This window comes from Psammomys obesus, unplaced genomic scaffold (assembly GCF_907164565.1).
Source record: "Psammomys obesus unplaced genomic scaffold, mPsaObe1.curated_primary_1811, whole genome shotgun sequence".
NCBI classification, from domain to species: Eukaryota; Metazoa; Chordata; class Mammalia; order Rodentia; family Muridae; genus Psammomys; species Psammomys obesus.
Window position 1 is genome coordinate 5,484,101 of NW_026590061.1, and position 26,065 is coordinate 5,510,165.

A 26,065-nucleotide genomic window follows, 5' to 3' on the forward strand; every position below is an offset into this window, starting at 1 on the left:
ACTAATACTTGAGGAAGCAACAAGGGGGTCATCGACGAGGCAGTACATTGGGGCAACAGGGGGTCATCGATGAGGCAGTACATTGGGGCCAGGCGATCCCGAGACACATCAGGATTTCAAACACAGAGGGAGGAAAGGTGAGGCCAAGGCAGAGGCCACAGTGTTAAACCGTGTCATCCCTCTGAAGTCCTAGACTGAGGGAGAACTGGCAGCCGGAAGGTAGGTTGTCTGAGACCACATCATTCCTTCCACGAGGGACTGCCGAGGAGCTCTCTCTAACCCAGGCCTTGGTTTGGGCATGCGCACCGTTGTTGGCCCGCTCTGCCGAACACTCCCGCGGCCTCCCCCGACACCGTTCTTAAGCCGCCTGGACCACAGGCCTGCTTCTGCTGCAGGAAGGCCTGGCTCCTTCAGAGGCAGCTCTTCCAGCCTTTCAGCCTCTGGTTGGCTAGACTAATCGGGACATCTCAAGGATCATGTGTATTTTTGCCTTTAGACACATTTCAGACACACCCGAGAGCTGGCCTATTTTGCTGAGGAAATCTTTACGCAGACTGCTCCCGTCCTGCCGTTCGGTGACTGGGAGTGTGAGTTAGCTGCAGTGTGATTGCGGTGGAGACTCTGCGAGTGAGCTTGGCGCCGGGCGAGGCTGCACGTTCCCGAGGGGATGACGAATGAACGCGGCTCGCTTAACCTGCTGCTCTTTTCTCTTTCTCTCCCAGGAAACAAATGGAAGACTGTTGCGATCCTGCCCATCTCTTTGCCATGACTAAGATAAATTCCCCCATGGGGAAGAGCCTGTGGTACGACGGGGAGTTTTTATACTCATTCACCATCGACAATTCCACGTACTCCCTCTTCCCCCAGGTGAGTGCAGTCCCCAGCGCTGTGAGAGAACTATATATATTATATACATATAGTTCCTTATGGTTCTCACACTAGGAGGGGGTGATGGAGTCTGCTGACCCAGTAGGCCTTCCTCTGTCACCTCCTCTTTCCTCATTTTAATCTTGCACACTCTTCTTACGTTTGTTCCATAGTTTCTGCTTTGGTGGAAGTAAAATATTAAAAGGAAGGCCCGTATGGAGTTACAGATTTCCTTGCTATTTAGATGTCAGTTGTATGAAACTGAGATAAACGGGGCGTGATGGGATCCCAGTGTTCTGAGGTCAGCCGCGGAAGGGCTGTGAGGCTCTGAGAGGCTGAATGTTTTCTTAGCACTGATGCTGCCATTGGAGCATGGGAACCATATGTCTTCTCAGAACTCTTGAATGCTAACCCCGTGGCTAGCTTCTTGCTCTGCTGTGGAGGAGTGGGCGGCACTGAGAGAAACAATCCAGTCTGACCACCTTTGAAGTGGTTTAAATAAATCTTTGCTCACTTAGTATTTCCCTGCTCGGTTTCCTGAACATTGCAGTAAAATGATTTTTACTACTAGTTTGAAACAGACAGTTTTTTTTTTTTTTTTTTTTTTTTTTAAATTTCAGAGACTATTTGGTGGAGGGTGGGGAGCTCTTTGGTGAAACGGCCATTAGGGAGAAGTGAGAAATGGATTTTGGTCTTCCCAAGTCTGGGTAACCTTAGTTTGGCTAGATGACTGCCCAGAACGAGGATTCACAGTTGTAGGGTTAGATGTTAGGACTCAGCTTCTTAGTGTCCCTGTAATGACTGAAGAGTGAGCATATTCATAAAGGACCTGAGGGGCCTATAAATTGGTCCCATCAGATCCAGAGTCACAGCCCTTACGGAGCAAACTTAGACTGCTGGGCAGATACTTGAAGGGTTAAGTGAGCATGCCACAGAGATAGCCGCATATTCGCATTTCCCTCGGCCCTGTTCACAGTAACCATGACGCAGAATCAGCCTGAGCGCCATCAGCAGAGGAATGGATAAAGAACACGGGGTCCACATACACAAAGAAACTTCATGCAGGTGTAAAGAAAAACGAAATCATGTGTTTATTAGAAAATGATCTCCCTGCTGAGATCATTTTGTTAAGTGAAAGAAAACAGACTCAGGAAGAGGATGTTTGTGTTTTCTCGCAGGCAGAATTGAAGTGTGTGTGTGTGTGTGTGTATATACATATGTTTAGGACATGAGGACATGAAAGTATGAGAGGAGAGGGGGAAAGGACCTACAGGAAGGGGTGGGGGGGCAGATGATGATGGGATGTATGTGACATGAAAGCAGAAGGAAGAAATATCTGGGAAGTGGAGAGGGAGGGAGGGGAGATGTGGAGGGTCAGGAGCAAATCGGAACAAAGCATAACGATCTGCAGGATGAAGAGGGCACAACAGAACCTGTTTCTTTGTTACGCTAGCCAAAATCTAAGAAAACAACAACAAAGCCACATCCTAGGTTTACTAGGTCACCCTTCGGCACGTTAGTATGACTGAATGGTTTTAGAAGGCACGCTGTTTAAGTTGGGGGGAGGGGAGGCTAGTAACTAGGGGGTGGAGAGTTGGAGAACACGTGTTGCTCTTGAAGAGGACCCGGGTTCACCCTCACGAGGCGGCTCACAACATCCTTAACTCCAGTTCCAATGGATCCCACTCCTCTCCCGACCTACCTGGAACCAGGCATGCATGTAGCTTGCATACATACATGCTAGCAAACAGTTATATACATAAAATAAATATAAACTAGAAGACATCGTCTGGGTAGATGACGTGTGCTATGAGCATGAGGACCTGAGTTCAAATCCCCAGGGTCTATGGCTGCATGTGCCTGTGGCCCTGCATCTGGGTGAAGTGGGGATGGGACAGGCGGGTCCCAGCAGCTCACTGGCCAGCCAGTTTAGAGAAACCAGTGAGCTTCTGCCTCAGCATTCAAGGGGAGGTCCTGTCTCGAGGCAAGCAGGCAGAGAGTACTAGAAGACAGCCAAGGTCCTCTGGCTTCCACGCGTGTGTTCACGGGAGTGCACACCCACGCGCTCATGTGTATGCACCAAATGCAGGCACAGCACACAATGCACACACACATGCATGCACACATCCACACACTCACACATGCTGGTAGAATTGCCGATATTCATGTGCTTCTTGTACTCCTCCCATTTTTTATTTTGATCAGGAGGCTTCCTCGTATCAAAGAGAAGTGGAATTGAGATATATCAGTATCTCTTTTTGTTTGTTTTTTTAATTATTAATTACAGCTTATTCACTTTGTATCCCAGCTGTACCCCTTCCCTCATCCCCCCCCCATGTCCCTCCCCCAAGTCCACTGATAGGGGAGGTCCTCCTCCCCTTCCCTCCAACCCTAGCCTATCAGGTCTCATCAGGACTGGCTGCATTGTCTTCCTCTGTGGCTTGTTAAGGGTGCTCCTACTTCAGGGGGAGGTGATCAAAGAGCCAGCCACTGAGTTCATGTCAGAGACAGTCCTTGTTCCCCTTACTGGAGAACCCACATAGAGACTAAGCTGCCATGGGCTACCTCTGTGCAGGGATCCTAGGTTATCTCCATGAACGGTCCTTGGTTGCAGTATGTGTCTCAGAAAAGACCCCCGTGCCCAGATTTTTTTTGTTTTGTTTTGTTGCTCTCCTTGTGGAATTCCTGTTCCCCCAACCCCAGGTCTGTCTAACTCCCCTTTCTTTCATAAGATTCCCTGCACTCTGCCCAAAGTTTGGCTATGAGTCTCAACATCTGCTTTGATACTCTGCAAATGGTGGGAACTAGAAAAGATCATCCTGAGTGAGGTATCCCAGAAGCAGAAAGAGACACATGGTATATTCTTACTTATAAGCAGATATTAGACATGTAATATAGGATAAACATACTAAAATGTGTGCACCTAAAGAAGCTAAGCAAGGAGGACGACCCTGGGTAAGATGTCAGTATCTCTTACCAATTAAACGCATTGGATAACTTTCCTGTCTCTTTTGAGCTCTTGTCTCTGTATGATGGAGAGAAGAGCATGGGTCCTATCTATTCACAGAGTGGCAGTGTAGACCTGTTTACCAGTGTGTACTGTAACCTCTGATTGTCAGTGCTAATATCGCTCTGGCTCATGTGCTGGATCCTGAGACTAGGAGTGTTAGTCAGGGCAGGCAATGTCCAGAAACTGCCCTGGGCACTATAGGTGAAAAGACAATTTGTCAAGACGATTGGGTGCTTCTAACTCTAGAAGAGAGAAGCAGGACCAAGATGCCACTCCTAGACTTGAGTTCCAGAACTTGATATTTGTGCTCTAGGATCAGAACATTCTAGAACCATTGGCATTCCTGTGGCCATGGTTGCAGTCAGAAGAAACAGTGGCCAGAAGCTGGGTTTCAGGACTCCCCTTCCTTCAAGCCTCATTCACGTACCTGCAACCCAAAGAAAGACCTGTTGTCTTGAAGTGGAGATAGGCAGACTTTAACTCCCAAGCTTCAGCAACGTGGTAATGAGAGGAGGGTTTCAAGCTCGAACCAGTGCATGAGATCTGATGAAATCAGCACTAGGCAGGCATGTTAGCACATACCTGTGATCCCAGCCCAGGGGAGGCCTGAGGCAAGGTGATCACACATTGGATCACACTGAAAGCTACAGCACACCTGTCATGCTTGATCCAATTAGTCTGTGCACCACTCTGTAATAGATAGCATCCCTGCTGCTCTGTGTAGACCAGACTCAGTCCAAGGGCAAGGGGAGTTCAAGGCCAGCCTGAGCCACACAGCACAATCTAGTTTTAAGAGGAACAAAACAACAAAGAACAGATACTGATGAGGTATATGAACCCGAGAAAGGAAACATTGTCTTTAACAGTAAGGAAAAAAAAGTTAAAAGCAACCCCAAAGAGGCGTTTTGTATTTGAGGGTTTTCAGTCATACCAAATGATGTTTAGCTTTATGGTGGGAAATAGATTTGAGGGGCAAGATGATTAAAGAGACACAAACTAGCCTACTGTTTTATCTGTCAGTCACAGGAGCAGGAAGGAAGGAAGTGCTTCCTTTTCAAAGTGTGTACAGAAGAATTCTGTGCCCATCACCATCCCATAATAATAAAGGAAAGACATGTCTTTTTGTAGAAAACCGAGGTCGTTCTATCTCCATGTGTGCATAGTTGTAGTTGTGCAAAAGGCTCAATGAGTTCGGTTTTAAAGTTACTGCAGTGTTTTCCTGTGAGATTCTGAAATTACTAACTACTTTGTTACCACTCTGGAAGAACAGTAATGCAGGAGGGTGCCCCTTCCCCATTTCTAGTTTGTTACCAGCAAGCACAAGCTGCCAGCTAGTAGAAGTTGAGGCCCTTCTTCTCTGTTGTTCCTGGGAAGGAAAGCAGCCTCTGGAAAAATCTCCCCTTGGTTTTGCTAGTGTGAGCAGAGCATGGCTTCTCCTTAGCATGCCGGCCAGCCCTTTACAGTGTTGTTAGATTACATACAGGGTGCAGCTGAGCTGCTCATACATGGCAGCCAGGAAGCATAGTGGAGTCATAACAGGAAGTGCTCAGGACAAGGTCTGGCCCTCAACGACAAGCCCCTCCCTAGTAACCTGCTTCCTCCAACAGCACTGCCTTCCACCACCCCAGAACTTTCCAATAATCTATTCAAAAGTCGGATCTCTCAACGGGTTAAAGCATCCATTAGGCCACAGCCCTCATGGTCTACTCTCTGGAGACATCCTCACACAGGGGTGCATAACTAAGCCCCACTGATTCTCAGTCTGATCAACTTGATAATCAAGATTACAACTCATCAGCCTGAGTTTCAGTAAAGTAATTTCCTGGTCACTCATTCTCTAGCCCAGATAGTGCCTTTCTGCTGAGCTCGGCCCCTTTCGCACATTAGCCGGCACTCTTCTTCTTCCTTTGCCTGCTCTTACTCATTGCTGCCAAGGTACAATGGAAAAGAAAGAAAGGAGACATGTTCTTTGTGGAATGTTTTAGGTCGTCTTTAGGGCTGTGTCCTTAGATGAGGACTCCTCCGGAGGGTACCTTGGCTTGGAGATGTCACCCCAAAGCTCTGTCTGTTATCACAGTGTGCCAGGTCTCACTTCCACCTTCCACCACTTCCTGTAGCTTCATTATCAACTGCATTAAGTTCTGACACATAGTAGCTATCTGCGTAGTCGGATATGTAGACACTGCAAACTCCGTTTCCCCAGAGTTCCTTCCTGAGCCCAGGACTTCGGGGTGAGCCTCTGAGTCATGAGCTTCCATCTCTGTCGTGGAGCGATGCTTTCAGCATCAGAGTGACGCCCATTTCCATCTACTCGTTTGCCAGGGTGCCTGTCTAGGTCCATTCTGGCTGAACTGGAGGGGACCAAGTGCTTGTGCAGTCATGTCACATGGCATTTTGATGAAATGCATTTTGATGAAGTAACTGTTGAATATTATTAGGCAGGAAAGGCTGACTTTATTTTATTGATTTATTTATTTGCTGGATCTTTTAATAAGGATTCTTGGATAAGGCTTCAAACCTGCCAAGGATGGGGAGCTAGGCTAAGACATTTCCATCATCTGAAATGCTTGGAGAGTTAACTTGCCAGTTTGGATGAAGAGCAGCCTGTGTGAGGAAAGCACACTTCTGGGTGTGTCTGTGGCAGGGTAATCAGAGATGACGGGTGTAGAGGAAAGCAAATAAGGGGGAAGGTACATCCTGAATTTTTGTAGTAAAATAAAAAATGGCTGTTAGGCTAAATAATGTTTATTATTATTTGCCCTGTGGTGATCTCGGCAGTGTTATCTAACCCACTATCACAAATAATAAGACACAGACACCTGTTAGATTTCATGATTGCCTTAGTTACCTTGGGCTGGGCAGATATTCCTACCTACCCTGTCTGAATGTCCTCACCATCCATCTCCCAGCCCCCATCCAATGCCAGCCACCTTAATCATCCTATTTCCATCTACCTGATTTTATAATTTGTAAGATGGAATGAATAACTTCTGGTCTTTAAATTAAATTTTAGTGGTATTTCCAGAAACAAAGTTAAAACATGGCTACGGACAAAAAAAGTTCCTCGTAAATGATTTCTCCAAAGAAGCACATGATATTATTATCACTATTGTTCTTTTTGTTTCTTTGTTTTGCTTTGTGGACAGGGTCCCATGTGGCCTAGGTTAGCCTCGAGCTCTGAACTCTGGCTCCTCTTTCCTCTTCCTCCCAAATGCTGGGGTTATAGGCATGGACTTCCATAAACAGTTTGTTTATCCAGTGCTGGGCCTGAAGCTCAGGGCCTCACACATGCTAGGTAGGCATTTCACCAGCTGAGCCACGTGTCTAGCCGCAAATGTTCTCATCTGCCAAAGCATCTGTGGACTTAAGCCTTTCCTTGGAATTTTGGTGATACCAGGAACTGATAGGGAAAAGCTCCGCACTTAGCCAAGATTTACCAAGAAGTGAATCTGTTGAGTGTGGGGTTTAGGGGAATGCAGACTAGTGGTAAAAAGCTATAGCTTCTGCACTGTGTGTATATCTGTCATTATGTTTGTAGAACAGGAGAAATGGGAAATACAGTGTGAGATAAAGTGTTAATTTCTAGTAAATCAAGCTGGAGTTTTTGCTTATTTGGAGTTTTGGAATTTTGGGTTGCTTTCTGTCTTTCTTCAAAGTGCTATTGAGATGAGGCGAGTGAGCAGACCATCACTGGACTACCACGGAGTTGTGTCTTTGTTCTGAGCTGTAATTATTATTAATTTTTAAAAATACATGACTGTTTTTGCCTGCATGGATACATGTGCTCCAGCTGTGAGCCTGGTTCTCTGAGGGCCACAAGAGGGAATTGGTGCCCTGGAACTAGAGTCACAAGTAGTTGCGAGGCACCCTGTGGGTGTTGGGAATGGAACTTGGGACCTCAACACAACTCCTAGATTATTGTCCTGAGGATCAAACATGGCCGACGGTTCTCAAGGCTCAGTCACCCCAGATCACAGGTGAGATAGCACTGTGTTCTCATCATGAGCTCTGAACTTCTGACAGGATTCAGGCTGTTTGTAGAGAATGAGAATGAGTCCTACAAGCGGTAGAGTTTCTCAGACAAGAACTTTAGGTTTTACTCTCTCTTGGGTCTACCTCTGTGAAGCCCGACTACACAGAGGAATCAAAAATCTAAGTGAGGGAGGGAATTTGGGCAAATCGCTAATTAAGACATTGGTAGCTTGTTAGAAAGTGGGTGTGTGAATGTGTGGTGGGGAAGTCTGGGGTGGGAAGTGCTTTTTGAGGGCTAGATAACATTTTGTAAATTGAAAACAAATAGTTTTTTAAAATACAAGATTTAAAAATTCACAAAGGTCTAAACTCTTCAGACTATATAGTCTTCATTAAGATGGTAAAAAGTGCTGACATCAAGGCAATTGTAATTGAACTTGGTAATATTTTTCCCGGGGTAGCCTACTGTTAATATAGCCATAGCTAACCCACTCTTTCTATCATGGTGTTAATTACCATTCAGAAGAACAGAGCCCTTCATGACTTGATCATCTCTTAAAGGGCCCCTCTCGAAATGATATTATAATTAAATTTCAACCTGCATTCTGAAGGGGACATTCGATCACAGTGGAGCTGAAGGACTATTTGATGTTCTTTCTTACATCTAATTTAAAGTGTTTCCCCTCACTGACACTAGGCTGTCATCTCATCATGCATAACAAGGAGCCCCTCCCCAAATATTCGGGACGGCTCTTACTGAGCTTCCTGTATTCGCTCTGGCCTCCTCTCTGGCCTGTATTCTAGGCTGCTGCCCAGGCTTCCTTTCTTAAAGTACATGTTAAGATTCTGCCTGCGTGTGCTTAGCCTGCAGCTCTCGACTGTCTTCCCATTTATTTTTAGAACAAAGACAAGGTCCTTAACGCTTACCACATCTGTCTGCCCTCATGTCACCGGGTCTCCAGGATCAGTTTCCACAGGCGTCCTGTCTTTATACTCACTGTACTGCTCTTCATAAACACCATGTGTGCTCTCTTATTCAGAGATTCCCAACACATAGTCCCCTTTCCTGGAAGCCCCTGGCATCCTGTTCATTCATTTGTTTATCCTTTACATTGTTTGAATTTCATTTTGGGGGGGTGCCTCACTGTATGAGGTCACTCCTATTTGATTCAGAGCCCTTTTCTCTGCTTCTCTGTAAAGCTCTTCGAGAAGATATCCAACTAGGGATGCTAGGGACCTGCAGTACCCCTGTATTGTGCCCAGAATATAATAGAGAATACAGTTTAGCAGAATGAATGAAGATATGAATGAATTGGATTCCTAGTTTTCTTTTTACCTCACAAATACATTAACACCAATCTAACAGTTTTTTTTATATGAAACATATCTAAACAAACTCAGTATCTAATTAATATCCCCTGTATGTTCTGTTTTCTATGCTATGCCCATTAGCTATCTGTTCATACTTGCCCCTCCCCTCCTGCATGTCCTGTTTGGCTGAGATGCCAAGGTCTCTTTTGAACTATGGTGCTGCTTTGGTTTTACTGTACATGCTCACTCATTAGCTGCTTTCTGCTCCTCCCCTGGTCTGTGCTATTGTGTAGTGAGTTGAGCTTCATTATCAGAGTGGGGGGGCTCAGCTGTACACTGGAAGAAGGCTTCAGGAGGAGTATGTGAATATGGTCAGCTGGGTTACAATGAGCCCCCCCCCCCTTTTTTTTTTACTGTGTATATTTTCCAGTAGCAACTTAAGGAGAAAAGATGTGTTTTGGACTGCAGTGTGAGGGTACAATTCGTTATGAATTGTATAGCATAGCATAGCATAGCAGCCTTGCGGCTGTGGCTAGGGTGGCAGGCACATCCGCGTGTTTGTGGATGAGCAAAGCAGACAAAGGTCAATGACAACTAAGGCCTGCCACAGTCAGTGACTCATTTCTTCTAGCGCCCCGCCCTGATGCCCCCAACTAAAGACTCCACCACTTCCCAAACAGAGCTCCCTAGAGAACAATGTAAAACCTGCGAGCCAGTGGAGGAAGTTTTCCATCCAGCCTGATTTAAAGCTCTGGCTCCATGTCACTCCCCTGCAGTGGTTTATCATTACAGGGCCTCAGGTGCTGTGAAACACCCAATCTTGTAAGGACCAGAGAGGGAAAAATTGCTGTTTGGTCAGATTTATAACCCCAGTGGGTGTTGTCGGCGTGGCCAATCTCTGTCTACTTTCCAACCAGACTGACAACGGCAAATGACTGTAGGGCAGAGCTCTGAGAGCCTGGACCTCTCCTCGTTTTCCCCGTGTGAGGTTTCAGCCCCAATGCTAAGGCTCGGTGCTCCGTCTTAATTCACTCTTCCTACCATCGAATGTTTCTGGACCAGTTTCCTCACAAAATATATGGGTGGGATTCATGTTTTTAAATTAACATATAGCCTGCTTGCTTTCAAGTTATCTTGGCTCGGCTGTGGAGGAAAATTTCTTCTCATTGTGAAGTACTCTGGAGCCAACATGGTTAGGAGACAGGCCGGCGGGTACAGCCGCTCAGCTGGAGCTTGCCAGAGATAGTCATAATATTTCAACCGCTGAGAACTTGAACCGCTGAGGAGGGTTTACCCGTATTATAGATGAGGCTGGGTATGATGAGGGATGGAGCAATAGCCCTTTGACTGGAAAGCTTGGTGGTTTTTCTAGGATTAGTAAAAGCCATAAAGTTAAGTGATCCAAAGTTACTTTTTCAGATTGAAGTCACAATTTAAGGAAATGGCCCTGAGAGAGAAGTACCAATGCACTCTGCCAATTTCAAAAGGCAGCCAATAGCAGCTCGAGAAATTAGGTAAATCCCACTTTAGAAGGCATCTGACCTTTTGTTTGAAGAACAAATAGAAGCAAGCAAGGATTTCCAAGACAAAGGCTTGCGGAGTTATAAACATTGAGTGAACAAGATATGTAAGACATAAGAAATGTGAAGTGAGGGCCAGGAAAGCTTGGGATAGAGACAGACTGCACTTCACTAATAAAAAGAGTGGAGAGACAGTATAGCTTGTTGGCATGTACTTGAAAAGAACATACTTAGAGGAAATAAAAAGTGTTTTATGGCTTATGCTCTGCCATAGGACTCTTGATAGAGTCACGGTGCCTTGCCACTTTGTCAGCTGGTTGACGGGAAACTAGTGAGCAGTAGCGAGGTCTCGTAGGGAAGGTAAGGGTAAGAGGACAATGACAAGGGTAAGAGGACAGATGACAAAAAGCAGAGATGTTCTCAGAGCAATGTGCATGATTGGCAGTTTCGTGGTTACGACCTTAGTGATAGCAAATACTGTGTGATTCCTAACTGCCAACCTTGACACGGTTTATTGTCATTTTACTTAATTATTAAAAGTTTATTTATGTACGTGTGTACGTGTGCGTGTGTGCCTGCATGTGTGCACCGTTTGTGTCCAGGTGCTTTCATAGGCCAGACGAGGGCGTCAGATCCCCGGGAGCTGCAGTTACAAGTAGTTGTGGGTTGTGAGCTGTCCGGCCTGGGTGCTGAAAACCAAACTCGGGGTCCTCTGGAAGAGCAGCAAGCTCTCTTAACCCTGGCCATTTTGCCAGTCCCTTATTTAATTATTTTAATAAGTGAGGTAGTTTCTCATTTCATAGCTGGAGGAAGCTGAGGCTAAGAGAGAAGAGACTCCCTTAGGACGCCCACAGATTGGTCCACATCTCTGCACTTGGGTGTAATGTGCATGGCCATGGGATTTTTCCATGGCTTGGGCCATTTTTATGAATCAGGCATGTGCAAGGTGACTGCAGAATACTTGGCTATACCATATGAATACATACAGGGTTTACATATAGTATTATCCTGTCAATCTGCAAAGCTTTCAATGAAGTCACTCTTGAAAAGTGCTGAGAAACAAACTGGCCAGCCCTAAACTTGACACTGCTTCTTGTGGGCTTGGCATCATGTTTAGTGTGCTCAAAAAGATGGGTTAGCCTCAAAAATTATGCTGCCTGTGCATTCTTTTTTTCATTGAGTTGGTTAAAGAATGTATGAGCCAAAGGGTTCCTCTAGGCCCCTGCCAACCAACCAAACAAGTCTTTACTATCCTGAAGATCCAGTTGGCAAGAAACAGAGCAAACCCTCCCTCCCGTCCATACAGAGAGACACACACACTCTCCTTCACAGCCCATACAGAGAGACTGCCCTCCACCAGGGAAAAGTCAGACATTGTTCCAATAAAGATGGTATAAGGAAGGGCAAATGCAAGTGAATAGAGCCAACAAATAGAAAAACAGACATTCTGGTGGCTTCCCTTTTATTGGTTATGGTTTTATAGCCAGAATATGTATAAACACAGCAAGTTGGACTCGTGTTTTACAATCTCTACAGAGACTGGCTGATACCCTTCTCCCTCCACTTCCAATCTCCTCCTCCTCTTCTTCTGTTTGGTTTGTTGAGACAGGGTTTCAAACTGTAGCTAAGGCTAGCCTGAAATTTACTATGCAGCCCATGATGGGATCAGCCTCTCAAGTTCAACTATGAAAGTTCTTACGTGACCTGTATCAGCACGAGAGCAGAGAATAGTAACACATGTATGAGGAGGCCATGTTGAAACCCATCACTTCGTAGGTCACGCTGAAAGCTTAGGGAAAAGAAAAAGAATGGTTAAGCATGCTTTAGAAGAATTTAGAGGAGTACACCGCGTGAAACATTTCAAATCAGTATTTTTATTTTAAATTAGACATGGTAAATAAGTTTATTTAAATGAACAGCTTTGCTCCCTAAAAATGTAATGTTTTAGATAAAATATTTAGGAAACAAATGGAAATCAAGTGCATTAGAAAAATACACTACAGAGTAAGCGGACTGTATTTTTATAATTTGATGTGCGTGTGGCTGGTATGTGCCCACGTGTGCAAGTGCAGAGACCAGAGTAGGATGTTAGATGGCTCTCTCTCTCGCTCTCTCGCTCTCTCTCTCTCTGCCTTATTCCCTTGAGACAGAATCTCTCCCTACACCTGAAGCTCATTGTTGGCTAGGCGGTCAGGCTGAGGGCTGCTTGTCTCTGTCTCCCACTGTTGGACCTATAGGCACATAAGACCACACCCAGCTGCTTTTGCTGCTATTATTTTTGTTTCTTTTACGTGGGTGCTGGAGATTGGATGTTAAGTATCTGGCTAAGATTTCTTCCTTTCTTTCTTTCTTTCTTTCTTTCTTTCTTTCTTTCTTTCTTTCTTTCTTTCTTTCTTTCTTTCTTTCTTTCTTTCTTTCTTTCTTTCTTAATACGTATTTATTTATTTAGTGTACATAGTGCCTGCTCGTATGTATTTGTGAGGGTGTCAGAACTCCTAGAACTGAAGTTACAGACAGTTGTGAGAAGTTACAGACAGTTGTGAGCTGCCATGTGGGTGTGGGGATTTGAACTCAGGTCCTTTGGAAGACCAACCAATGCTCTTAACCGCTGAGCTTCTTTCTAGTAGCTGATTCTGGGCTAATGCGCCCAAGTCAGGATTTAACTCAGCCCTGCTGAAATCCAAATCTATTGGCTTTAGCTGTTCAATAGACCCTGGCTTTTCCCTCCTATTAATACCCTGTAAAATGATTATAGTCTCTCAGAATCTCTCCCATTACAGTGTAATGAGATCTGGGATAGCTCATTAGATTTTTCATGAAGAAATAGATGAATACTTTATCAACATGACCCAAGAAAGCCTGATGAGGGAGTTGAGGTAGCAATGAATTCCTGGTAAATAGAGCTTTAAAATTCACTTATCACCTTGATCATATCTAAGCATGTCTCTTAAGGAAATGATTGGACTAGTGCTCAAGGTCATGGGACAACAGGAGAAAGACTGTATGGATTTGGTTAATAAACTTAGCTATTAAAGAGTCTGGAAGAGGCCTTGGTGTAGTGATTTTTGTAAAATTATCTGAATTTTATTGTCCATATCAAAGAGACTATACTTGGCTGAGATCCAGCCCCCATCATTGCTATCAACTGGCAATAATTCCAAGTCAAAGAATTTTTGTTGTTGCTGTTATCAGTGGAACTTATGATCCTCCTGCCTCAGCCACCAAAGGGCGAGGATAATAGCTGTGTGCACCATTATCATTCAGAGGCATGCAAAGGATGAGAGAGAATATTCAACATTAAGGAGCTGATTAAATTGTGACTCAGCTTTGCAGTTGAGTACGCTGGTATGATGAGATGGAAAGACACCCGTCATTCACTGTTAAGCCATCAAGGCAGAAAGCACAGTGTTGGTAAAATGACCCTATTTTGGTTGGAAAGCATGAGAAATGAGAAACCTCAGCAGCGGAGGGCTGGGGACCCTCCAGGAGTTATAAGTCAGTATCAGCGTTTTCTCCACAGAAAGCAGAGGGACTTTCTAGAATCTCTTTGGATTTTTTTTTTTTTTTTTTGTAATGTAGAATGTTGGGTTTGTCTTTTTCAAACTATCTTTTAAAGAGCCTCATGTCACTTAATAAGCTAGGGGCAGATGGCAGGGGAGGAGAACTCTCCCTTTCAGAGGAGATGAGGGAGGGGGCTACAATTGGGATAGAAAATGAATAAATTGTAAAAAAAAAAAAAAAGCACAAAAAAATAAAGAGCCTTATGTCATGTGTGCCCTGGGAAAGGAATGGAAATTTCTCAGTCAAAGGGGAAAAATTCCCTAGAACATATTTATTCCGTACTTTTCTGAATAATTAAGGTTTGCCCTCCATGACTACAGCTCTTTGAGCATCTGAGTTTCCTGTAGTCTTGCCTGACTTCTAGAACCACATACGACACATCTGTCCTCCAGATAGACTTAATCTGGCTGCTACTGCATTGGAAAACCACTTGAAGCCTATGGCTACATTTTGTACATGCATGCGTGAATGTCCACGTGTGTGGGGATCGGCAGTCCGTCTTAAATTCTCTAGATGCTGCCCACCTTTGTGTGTGTGCTGGGGGTAGGTGAACCCATGCACCCTCGTGTACACACGAGAGCAGGAGGTGTGCCCAGTATCTGCTGCTGCTTTCTGCCTCTGCCTCGAGACCTGGTCTCTCGCTGAGCCCAACGCTTGCCATTTTTCTGGCGAGGCTAGCCTGGCTAGCAAGCTTTCAAAATCTAACCATCTGTGACTTTGCATGTGTATAGATGTGTGCAGCCACTCTCAGCTTTCTATGTGAGCGTTAGAAGAACGTAGGATGGAGGACCCTCTGGACTGTCTTGCCATATCCCGCCATGAAGATACTAAGTCCAGTCCAGTTGACAGTGATGTTTGTGTGGGTTTTGGGGCACCTGACTGATTTTATACATGAATATTATGGGATACTTCCAGTCTCTAAGCTCAACCCAGGTTGCCTCTCAACAGAAGAGAAGTGTGACTCTAGTAGTTACTTTTCTGTTGTGGCGATAAGACCCTGGCCTAAAGGAACTTGGCAGGAAAAGGGTTTATTTCAGCTCACAGTTCTCAGGTCACAGCCCATCACTGAGGGAAATCGGGTCAGGATGAAGGAACCTGAGACAGGAACTGAAGCAGAGACAATGGAAGAATGTCACTTTCTGGTGTGTTTCCCATGTCTTGTTTGGCTTGATATCTTACAGTTCCCAGGACTGGGGGTGGCCTTCCTACATCCATCATCAATCAAGAAAATAACACCCAGGCTTGCCTACGGCCTGATCTTAGGGATGTACCTTCTCAGTTGAGGCTCCCTCCTCTCAGATGACCCTAGCTTGTGTCCGGTGGACATAAAACTAAGCAAGCCCAAGGACCAAGAATATGCATTATGAGTGCTGGGAAGTCCAATTTATGAGACCACATTATGAAAAAGGGAGAGAAGGTGGCTACAAGGCAGAATGATGTGAATCAACACAGGGTTATAGGTGGGAAACTTAGAGGCTCCCCAACTTAAGAGATTGGAGACTCATCAGAGGAGCTCCTGATGATATTTGGGAAACCTTTCTCGGAAAAAAGGGTGTTCAAGAGTCACCCTCTTTGATGCTTTTCAGAGAGCTGGGGAAGTGCAGGCAGCATTATTCCTAAAAAGAACATCTGGTGCTTCATTTCTTGGTTGTTTAATAGATAAAAATAGTTACACACAAGACGATCAGTCTTGCTTTCTCTTCTCAGTGCACATATTTAGTTAGCAGGCACTTGATCTTGGTACAGTTAGTTCAGGTGTCTAATCAGTGAAATTGAGTTAACAGGTTAGCAGTCCTCTGTGTTACTAACTCTACCGTAGTTATAGCTAAATGCAACATGGAAGTCTTCCTTCACGTGACCTTTAACTGCACAAGCACCAAGCCAGAGGTCAGGATTTCCGACCTGGCCCTTCGCACAGTGCCCAGGAACTGACAAGACTTGACGATAAACACTTGTCAAATGTCCTTAGTTGAATTTTGCTTGATGTTTATCGTTCTTGATTTGGGGGGAATGGGAGGAAGGGGCACTGTCGGGCCCCTTTTGGTGGCAAGGTCACTTCCAGAAATCAAGAAAACAGGAAATCAGTGACAGACACTCATTCTGTTGTTAGCTGTACCCTCCCAGGGACATTTAGTGATGGTTTTGTTGTGTGTAGGGGGTGGTCTCCATGAACCTCCTTGTTTGGAAACATCAGCAGAGGCTTCTAGTTTGAGACAAATAATAGAGTCTGTCCTAACTCTCAGAATCGCTGAAGAAATGACTTTATCAGATAAATTCCACATATATTCGCAAGCCAATACACACAGCTCTGACTCAAAACTCTCATGAATCATTGAGCATAAATTAATTCTAACTTGTACCTAATCTGCTTACATTGTCAAGTTTTCCTGGGGCTTGTGAGTGTATCGTATCTGGCACAGTACCTGAAGGCTGAAAAACAGTTCTGGATAGGTGATGGAGTAAGGAAGATAGGAGAGGGGGAATGGGTGCTTTGCAGCTTCAACTACAGTAGGGATGTGAAGGTATCTTTTATTCTCCTGAAGTAATTGTCTTGGAGGCTTACTGCCTTTGTCTGCTAACCTAGGCCTACTCCTGGGAGATTCTAACCTCTGTACAATCTAATCTAGGCCTACAATGTTTTCGGCCTCTGAGATGTACTGCTGAATAAGCTCACCCTTTCTTGTTCTTTCTCAACTCCTGCTGGCTGGTTCAGCTCAGCTGTTCTGGCTCCAACTCCCCTCCAAACTGATTCAATCTGGCTTCTCTCAGCTTCGGACTTTCTGTGCTACTTGGCCTCAAACTAACTCTAGCTATCTGATCCTTCTCATTCTCTGGTTCATCTGTCTTCACCTGTGTCTTGCTTGTTCTCTCTACAACCTGTCTGTAAAACTGCCTCTGAATTTTATGAACTCAACTCCACTGCACTGCTTCTGAACTCACTGACTCATCCAAACTGCCTGAAGAGCACTGACTAGAACTCAGAAATCTGCTTGCCTCTCTCTCCTGAGTGCTGGGATTACACGCATGTACCACCATGCTTGGACCTAAGCTCTTATTTACCTGAACCTTGCTCTATAACAGGCCCTTGAGCTCAGAGATCTGCTTGCCTCTGTTTCCTGGGAACAAAGGTGTGTCTGTATTTTAGCTGGAGCACACAGACCTAACCTAGAAGGTCTTTGGATGTGATCTCTTTCCAGAACATCCCTGTTGTGAATTAAAATTCCTCTACCTAAGGAGGTAAATTCAGGTTGTGTTCTGGGAAGTAGAGGTATGTGAAAAGAGTGGAGGGCATGCTATGCTGGCTATCTGCCTAGGTACTGTAGGACACAAAAGAACAAGCAGGAAGTTCATGATGGTAGTGGGTTCAGGGTACCTTGTATCGGGGGAACGTGATGTGATTTTTAGTTTGAGAATGAGTGCTTGCACCAGGCTTTATTTTGGAAGCATTAGGATCTGATGGCATATCTGCTATGGAATGGACTAGAGGCCATCTCTATGTGATCAGTAACTGTGTGTGTACATGCGTGTGTACACTCTTAATTACACCGAGGGTAAGGATTCAAGAGTGTCTAGCAGTAGATGTTAGGATGATTTGAGGAGAGAACCAAGCAGAAACCAGCTCAGGATTTGTAGCCTGTGATGCCACAGCACTGCCGGGTCCTACAGAGCGGAAACCGGCTGCTGCCACTTTGTGTGGGATGCGACTCCTCAGTGCTCACACTCTACGGACTGGCACCAGCGTGGCGGATGCGAAGCCCGGGCTGCGGTTCAGGAGAGTCGGAGGGGAAACAGCTGAGCCGGGAGCTGGCTGCAGGCTGATGGGGCTCGGGGGCGATGCTACCACAGTGGTTCTCAGCCTGCCTAACCCTGACCCTTTAATACAGGTCCTCATGTTGTGGTCGCCCCAACCATACTCACTGCCCCTTCATAGCTGTAATTTTGCTACTGTTATCAATTGTAATGTAAATATTTTTGAAGACGGGTTTGCTAAAGGAGCAGCAACTCGCAGGCTGAGAACCACTATGCTAACAGGAAGGTTTACCCCCCCCCCCATACCTCTGAGGAACCTCTTAAAGGTATCCCCAGTGAAGGATGTGCAAGTTCTGTGGCCCCAGATAAAACTTGCTGCTGCTTGTGAAATGTCATAGCTCTTAACATTTCCTTACGCTGTGAGGGCAGTAGAAGCTCCAGTGATTTTGATGACTTTTGAAATGCAGCCACTCATAGGCATGGGCTAAGGTATGGCCTCTGTCACTGCTTTGTCATTTGGAAGACAGACATGATGGCAGCAGTAACTAACTGGGTGTTGACTATGAGATGCTCAGTAAATCTCCTGAATGATCACATGGAATCAAACATATGAGGTTGTGTCCTGAGCCAACAGATTAAATCAAATACACAAAATTTCAAAGTGCTACTTTTCGTGGTGGTTTGACCAACCAATTTTAAAGCACAAAAGTGCCCAGTTTGTGATGGGGATGCAAGCAAAGGTTCCATCCCCAGCACACGCCTGACAACCCGGGGTTTGCTGTGTGCTTATAATTCCATCACTCGAGATGTAGAGGCAGGAGGAGTCCTTACAGCTTCCTGGCCAGCCAGCACAGCCCAATCTGAACACAGCCCGTGCTCAGTGCGAGAGCCTGATTTTGAAAGATTAGGTGAAGAGTGGTCGAGGAAGACACCTAACATTGAGCTCCAGCTTAAGTGTGCACATGTGCGTGTGCGTGTGTATATATACACACACAGTCAGTACATAAATATTCTCATCATTCAGTTTCCAGAGTTTGCACGCTCTGTAGAAAACATAATGCTGACTTTCCTTTTTCACATCACAGTCATGTTAGTGAAAATGAGAGTTAACGTTAACATTTTTGGGAAATTGTTCTTACATAATTGCAAAACTGTTCTGCAAATATTCTACAGTCAGTACTTACATATCCCTGGAGAAAGTTTGGGGTAATTTTCAAAAAAGAATTCAATAACTAAATATCTGTAATACGAAGCATTTTCCTTGAAATAAATGAACTAATTTCTAGAGATTTTTTTTTCCATCACAAAAATGCTTACACATGCAAAGGAAGAATGCAGCTGAAAGTGTGATCTGGACTTCAGGAGCTTCACCAAATGACTGAGAAAGCAAATGCACACTAGTTCACCTCCTGGAAGGAACCTCAGTTTCTTTGACTCAACTTTGTCTCTATTTTGCCTGGCCAGTAGATACTTTTCTGTGAGGGATTTTCTTCTGGGAAACTGTTCATCTTTAGTTGAAGAAATGAAGCACTTGAGTCAGAGACACAGTTATGTACATCTGAGGAATATTGGTGGAGGGTTGGGGCTTAATTGGTGTGTCGCTTCCAATGTAATTAGGTCCTTGAACAGGGCAATGCAGTTAAATATGCTGAGGAGGGCGTAATTAGATGGTGGGTGATGGCGTAATTACATTCCTGAGAGGGGGGCTGTAATTAGGTGGGAAGCAGGGAGGGGTGTGTTTGGATGCTTAGGTTGAGGGTATAATTAACATATGTGCAAGAAATTGAATTACGTGTGTGGGTGAAGTATAATTAAGTGTGGACGTCAATCTCCAGTGGTAGGTGAGGGGACGGAGAAATGATTGGGTCGGTGCAGAGAGGTGTATTTTGATGTCCTTCTGGTAAAATCTTGAAATTTTCATCAAGAGAAGTAGGCGTATGTTTTGACGTGGTGACTAATGGCAGTTGATGTGGTGGTGACAAGCATTTGGGTCATTTAAAAGTTTTAGCAAAGTAAAACTTCTGTCTGACATGACTTCACCTCTGTACTTCATGCTGATAGTCACGCTAATGGTTTCATTGTTGGCGACGTGGTTTTTCTAGCTTTAATTTGTCAACTAGGCAAAGAGGTCTTGCTCTCTGTTACTGTCAATGAGAAAAGGGGTTGGAGGGAAATAGTGGAGTGAGACCAGAAATAACAATAGTAAAACCTCATTACTCCCACTAACAGCAAACGGAGAACCCTTCCCTCCAGTTCCATCCCACTTGTACTGTCGAGTGTGTGAGTTAGCATCTACTCTTAACTAAGAGAATACCACCTGAAGCTACACATGTAACAAATCAGCACACATTAACTGTGGTGGCTTAGTTATTTAAAACTTCTGCAATAGTGCTTGTTCCTAAGTAGTTATGATATCCACCCTACGAAAGGGCAACAAAGAAAACGGTGTGGACCATAGCTAAAAGGGGAACCAGAAAGTGACGTAGGAAGCTCGTAGAAGAGTCAGTGGCAGGTAAAAATCATTCAGTGTACTGAAGAGCATGATGTTGAAGTGGGAAAATGCTGTGAGAATTCTAGTAATCAGAGCTATCCCATCTGAATGTAAAACAATGGAAGCCAGGTGTAGCATCATATCTGTTATCCTAGCAACTTGGAAGGCTGAGGCAGGAGGATCAGGAGTTCAAGGCAAGCCTCAGCTATATCACGAGTTGAAGGTCAGCCTGGGTTACATAGTAGGCCCTATCTTAGAAAGCAAAATCAAGCCAAATTCAAGCAAGGAAAAGCAAAACCAACCTTGACGAGAACAATGAAAACAAACTCCATGTTCCTATTGTGGGATTTTTGTTTTGTTTTGACACGTTTGGTCCAGTGATGAACTCTGATGTGGAAGTGTGAGCCAACTAAATCCTTTCCTTCCCGGCTTGCTTTTGGTCATGGTTTTTCATTACAGCAGCAGTAACTCTAACTAGACACTCATTATAGACAACTGTTATGTCCAGGAGGTGTGAGTAGGTACGCTGATGACCTTTCGGCAGCATCTGAGGTCACAGCATCGGCTCTGTGGCTGGGCTTGGGAGTCCTTGGCCCTGCTCTCCTGTGTAGACTGCACAGAAAGGGGAGGAGGAGTGAGGCCATGATTCTGGTTAGCAATTCTTCATTCATTTAATTATAAAACCATTTAGGAGTGTTCTAGTATAGTTTATACAAGGCACAAGCCCCCAGGCTTAAGTTTTCAGATATTAATGTTTTGGGGTTTTGTTGTTGTTGTTGTTGTTGTTTTCACTAGTCAGTGGGTTGTCCAGGAATATTTTCACAGTTGGTTGTTGTAGTTTGTTGCTGACAAAATCTTCTGGTTTCCAGGACTGGCCAGATTGCTCAAGAGTTAAAGCACTTGCTCTGCAAGCCTGGTGGCCAAAGTCTGATTCCTATAGGTCACCTACAGGTGGAAGGAGAAAATGAATTGTACAGGGTGGTCGTTTGACCTCCACAGCAACACTGTGGCATTCATGCCCACAGCGTATACACTGTAACACCGATAACTTCTTAAAAAGTCTTCAAAAAATGCCGCTATCATTCCTGGTGCCAAGCACCTAAGAGTCTAATTTTCATTTGTGTTCATTTACTAAGTCCCTGAAAAAAACAAAAACAAGCAAACAAACAAACAAACAAATGATCTAAAAGGCAAGGAGCCTCAGCCTCTTTGGTCAGTGACTCAGACCTGCACGTTTCGGCCTCAGCGGTCTGTATGGCCCATCGCTTTGTTAAAGCCTGGTGTGCGAGTGTTAGATATGAACTGTAGGACCTGGGTACTTCCCAACTTTCCTAACAGCCCGAGCCCATAACAGACACTTATCAATGGTTGTTGAAAAAACATAGACGTTGGTTACCAGAGCTAAAAAGAGGCCCTGATGGTGCAGTGTTTGGAAGATGGTGAAGGCTTTGACCCTGATCAGCTTTACAAATCGCTTTCATTGTAAGGAGTGATAGGACTTGTTTTTGGGGTTTGAAGATTAATTGATCTGTCTGCTTCATCAAAAGGAAACTCCACTGTCAGTCCAGAAAGTGCAGGAAAAGGCAATGCCCCCATAGGCTCAGCCATTTGGACACTTCATCTCCAGTTGGTAGCACTGTTTGGAGATAGTTAGGAAATGCAGCTTTGCTGGAGAATGGGCATTGCTGGAAACCAACTTGTGTGTTCATAGCCTTTCTCTACTTGCTCTTTTCTGTCTGCTTCATGCTTATGTTTGAAGATCCCTGCCACCACACCTCCCACCATAATGGAGTTTTATCCTTCTGAATAGATAACCCAAAGTAAATTCTCTCTTCCTTAACTTGTATTTGGTCATGGTGTTTTATCACAGGAAAGTATCTAAAATACTCAGCCATCAATCCATGGAACACACTGCTGATTTCTCTGTTCAGTGTTTGACTTAATAGATAATTCCAAACAAAAAGATGACAGGCCTTGGCTCCATAAAAACTTAAATTTTAAGTGTCACAGTTTTTTTTTATAAGAGTAGTTAATACAGTGTCAAAGAGACCACATGGATTGAAAATATGATTTTGTTCAAAATCAGTGTGAATCCTCTAAACTGAAATGATCTCACACAAAGTTGGACTTTAGCAACAGATGCACTGATTGCCTAAGTTACTTTCTCCTTGTGGTGAGAAAACACTTTAAAAAATAGCGGATTTTAGTCATATAGTACAGGATAGACAAAGCTACAATGCACAGACTCCAAAAAGATAAGTTCAATGGACATCTTGGGCTTCATTTGGGCCCACTAGTAAGGGGAGTGGGAGATATCTCTGACATGGACTATGTTGCCTGCTTTCTGATCACTTCCCCCTGATGGGACTTCCCTATCAGGCCACAGGACAGGGGAGGATGACAAAATTTAGTCCTCATGTGAATAGATGAGCTGGGGTATCTGGGGTGGGGGTGGGGCTTCTTATTCTCAGGAATAGGGGAGAGGATGAGGGAGGGAGGGTGGGACTGGGAGAGTAGGAGGGAGGGGCCTATAACTGAGATGTAAATTGAATCAATTAATTAAAAAATAAGTACATTTAAAAAATAGCTTAAGGGAGAAGCAGTTTATTTTGGCACAGTCTATCATCGCAGGGATTCATGGCAGTGACAGGGAAGGCACTGGCAGGAGCAGGCAGCTAGGTGCACTGACTCCATAGTCAGGGAACTAAGGACAAAGAAGAAGAGCTAGGCGATAAAGACTCAAAGCCCGCCCCCAGTGAGACACACTTCCTCCAACGAGGCTCCACCTCTTAAAGGTGCCACAACCTTACCAAACTGCAACACCAGCTGGAGACCAAACTCTTGAGCCTAAGGGGGAATTTCACATCCAAACCAACACAGTAATAATTTGCCCTGTGAAGTAATCTAACTTTATGTACAGTAATGTTGACTTCAAGTAAACAGATGCACCATAACGTACAAATATGTACATTCATAGTTTCCTGGTGCTGTTCAATGACTTCCCCCTCATTTAATTCACATGATCATTCTGGGAGTGTGAGTGGAGAGTTATCATCACACTTGCTTTCTAGTGGGGCACTGAGAAGTTGAGGTGACTGGGAAAATAGATTCTAAATCAATTGACCCCAGCACTGTATTTCATCTGTCTAATATGTCCTAACTGAGCCTTTCATTTAAAGTAATAGTTGTTGTTAATATGAGCAACGGTATGATAGCTTACTACCATATTCGGATACAGTAAACCTGCAAGGAAATTTATCAGAAAACACAGCCTGGAAGGGCTTCATAAAGACACTTTCTTAAAATCATAAGACTCCTTGCTGTACATCATTCTGGTCAGTGCTGACTATTGCTAAGTACCCTGAACCTAAACTAGAATAAGGCTATTGTTATCTTAATTAGCTAGATGGACACCCACAGTTTTTTCTCAATTAGGATTCTTTGTGCTGAAAGCCTTGGTGAAGCATTGCTGTTCCCTGCTGGATTACCATTGCTGGCAGAGTGTTCTCAGGCCCTCTAGAGCACTTGCTGCAATGAAATGCCTTTCTTCTGTGAGGCCAACAGTTAAGAAAATGAAGGAGCAAGCAAATGTCAGATGAAAGTCACAAGTAACTACTTCCCCCTAAGTCCTAAGGTTTTGCTTGAGGTCTTTGGGAGATGGAGCTCATTAAGGGCATAGACATATATTACTTGATTTTTCTGCTAATAAAATAGTTCTTTATTGTTAAGACACAGTTAGACAGTTAAACAAACCACATCTTTGTCTTGTCACATGAGAGCCCTTGAAATTTAGAATTGACAAGGCTTAGACAAGTACTTGAACTCTGCGAGGATGAGGCGAGAAACGGGAGCAGGAAGGAGGTGAGTGGGCTGTTGCACCCGTGCACAGCGGTGTTCTGTGTCCATGAGCTCATCCTGTTATAGCACCTTGCATAGCGTGGTCACCCTGTGGCATTAAGTTGCACAACACAGAGGCATGTGGCATGTGCCTCATCCCGTAGCCTGGTGATTTGGAAGGTGGAGGCAGCCTGTGTCCTCGAGGTCTGTGTAGCTGCTTATAGAGTCTACTTGCCCAGGGCCCAGATTCTTGCCTGAAAGCCTGAGGTAGCCAGCCCTCTGCATTCAAGGCCTTCCCTTTAACAACTAAAAGGCGTGGGGCCTTTGTTTATAAATCCTACTATTAGTGGCGAATATCTGCAATTTTCCACCTGGTCTAATTATTACAGTATGACTATGTGAGACCCTTATAGTGTGTATTTACATATTTGCCTATTTGTAGTGAGTATTTACATATTTATACTGTATATTTACATATTTGCATTTTTGGGGTATATGTTTTTCTAATATACGTCTAATTTGATATACATTTATATACATCTAACTCAGTAGATTCAGGTCACCTTTCATTCTTACTGCTGAACCTTTGCTGGCCAAGGACATCCCTGACCTTCTTGCTGCCCAGTCCAGTGGCAGTTTCCAGCTGTTTCAGCCCTTTGTCTTTTAGGAGCAGCTGCTGCATTTTCCCTCCTTCTCAACTACTTCTTTCCTTCCACTTGGTTCCCTAAGACCTCTTCTCTTTTCTGTTCTGCACTCCAGGTTTTTGAATTTAAAAACCTGACCACTCTCCATTTTTCACTTCACCCAGACTGGTTCCCTGACTGTGCACTCAGTAACCCACTGGGTGAGGTCACCTGGATGTCACCTGATGTTCATAAGACTGAGCTTTTCAGATTCGGGGTCAGGAGCCTTATCACTTGAGCTAGCCAAGCCTTCAAGCCTGCGCTTTTAATCAGTACCCCAGACATCTGCTGTGGTCTACTAGAGCTCATGGACCAGCTGATCACTTGTTGAAGACAAAGCTCTTGGAACCATTCCTCTTTTCTTTCCTTACCTTTTTTCTGCACAGCAGCAAATATGTTTGGTACCTTCTCCGGAATCCCTCCAGAATCTGAGCACTTTCCCCACTCCTGTCACCCACTTTCAGGTCACTAAAATCCCTGGGCTGACTATCACAGCAGACTCCTCCCTTGCCCTTCTTCCAGACACTGTTGAGCTCGCTCACTCTCCAGCATGAGTCAGAACACCAGGCCTCTGCCCATTTCCATTGACTTGGTTCTCATCTTAGACTAAAAACCAGTGTCTATGTGATACCCTACATGGCCTCACCAACCTCTGCACTCATTTCCTATAATCTTTACTCCTTCCCTCTTCCTGCTGACTCACCAGCCAACAAAGGAGGTTCTTGCCCCTCTCTCTCACCCCAGGATTGTTCCCTCCTCAAGGGTCTTTGCTCCTATACATATATATCTAATATATATGGCTCGTATACATATATATCCAAGTTCTCGCACTCCAACTCTTACAGTCATCTGCTCCAGGGTGTGCTGTGTGCCAGCTGATCACCCTGCTGATCTTGTAGTCCCTCTCAGGAAGTTTTGGACTCTCTTGTGTCAATCCTGTGTCTCTTGACAGACCACCTCACCATCTGTCATACTGTTTCCCGTATCCCCATTTCTTTACCGTTCTCCAGTACAGTGTGAGTGTCAAAGGAACGTGGGTTTGTACTTTGTCCCCACGCCCCCA

General features: G+C 44.6%; 1 protein-coding gene across 1 annotated transcript in view; it reads left to right on the plus strand.

Moving 5' to 3' along the window:
- The window catches only part of St8sia1 (ST8 alpha-N-acetyl-neuraminide alpha-2,8-sialyltransferase 1), a 119,070-nt gene that overhangs the window by 46,490 nt on the left and 46,515 nt on the right, over window positions 1-26,065 (plus strand). Inside the window, exon 2 of the mRNA XM_055605665.1 lies at window positions 723-867. Within this exon, the coding sequence (XP_055461640.1) occupies window positions 723-867 (145 nt within the window). The remainder of the gene's footprint in view (window positions 1-722; window positions 868-26,065) is intronic.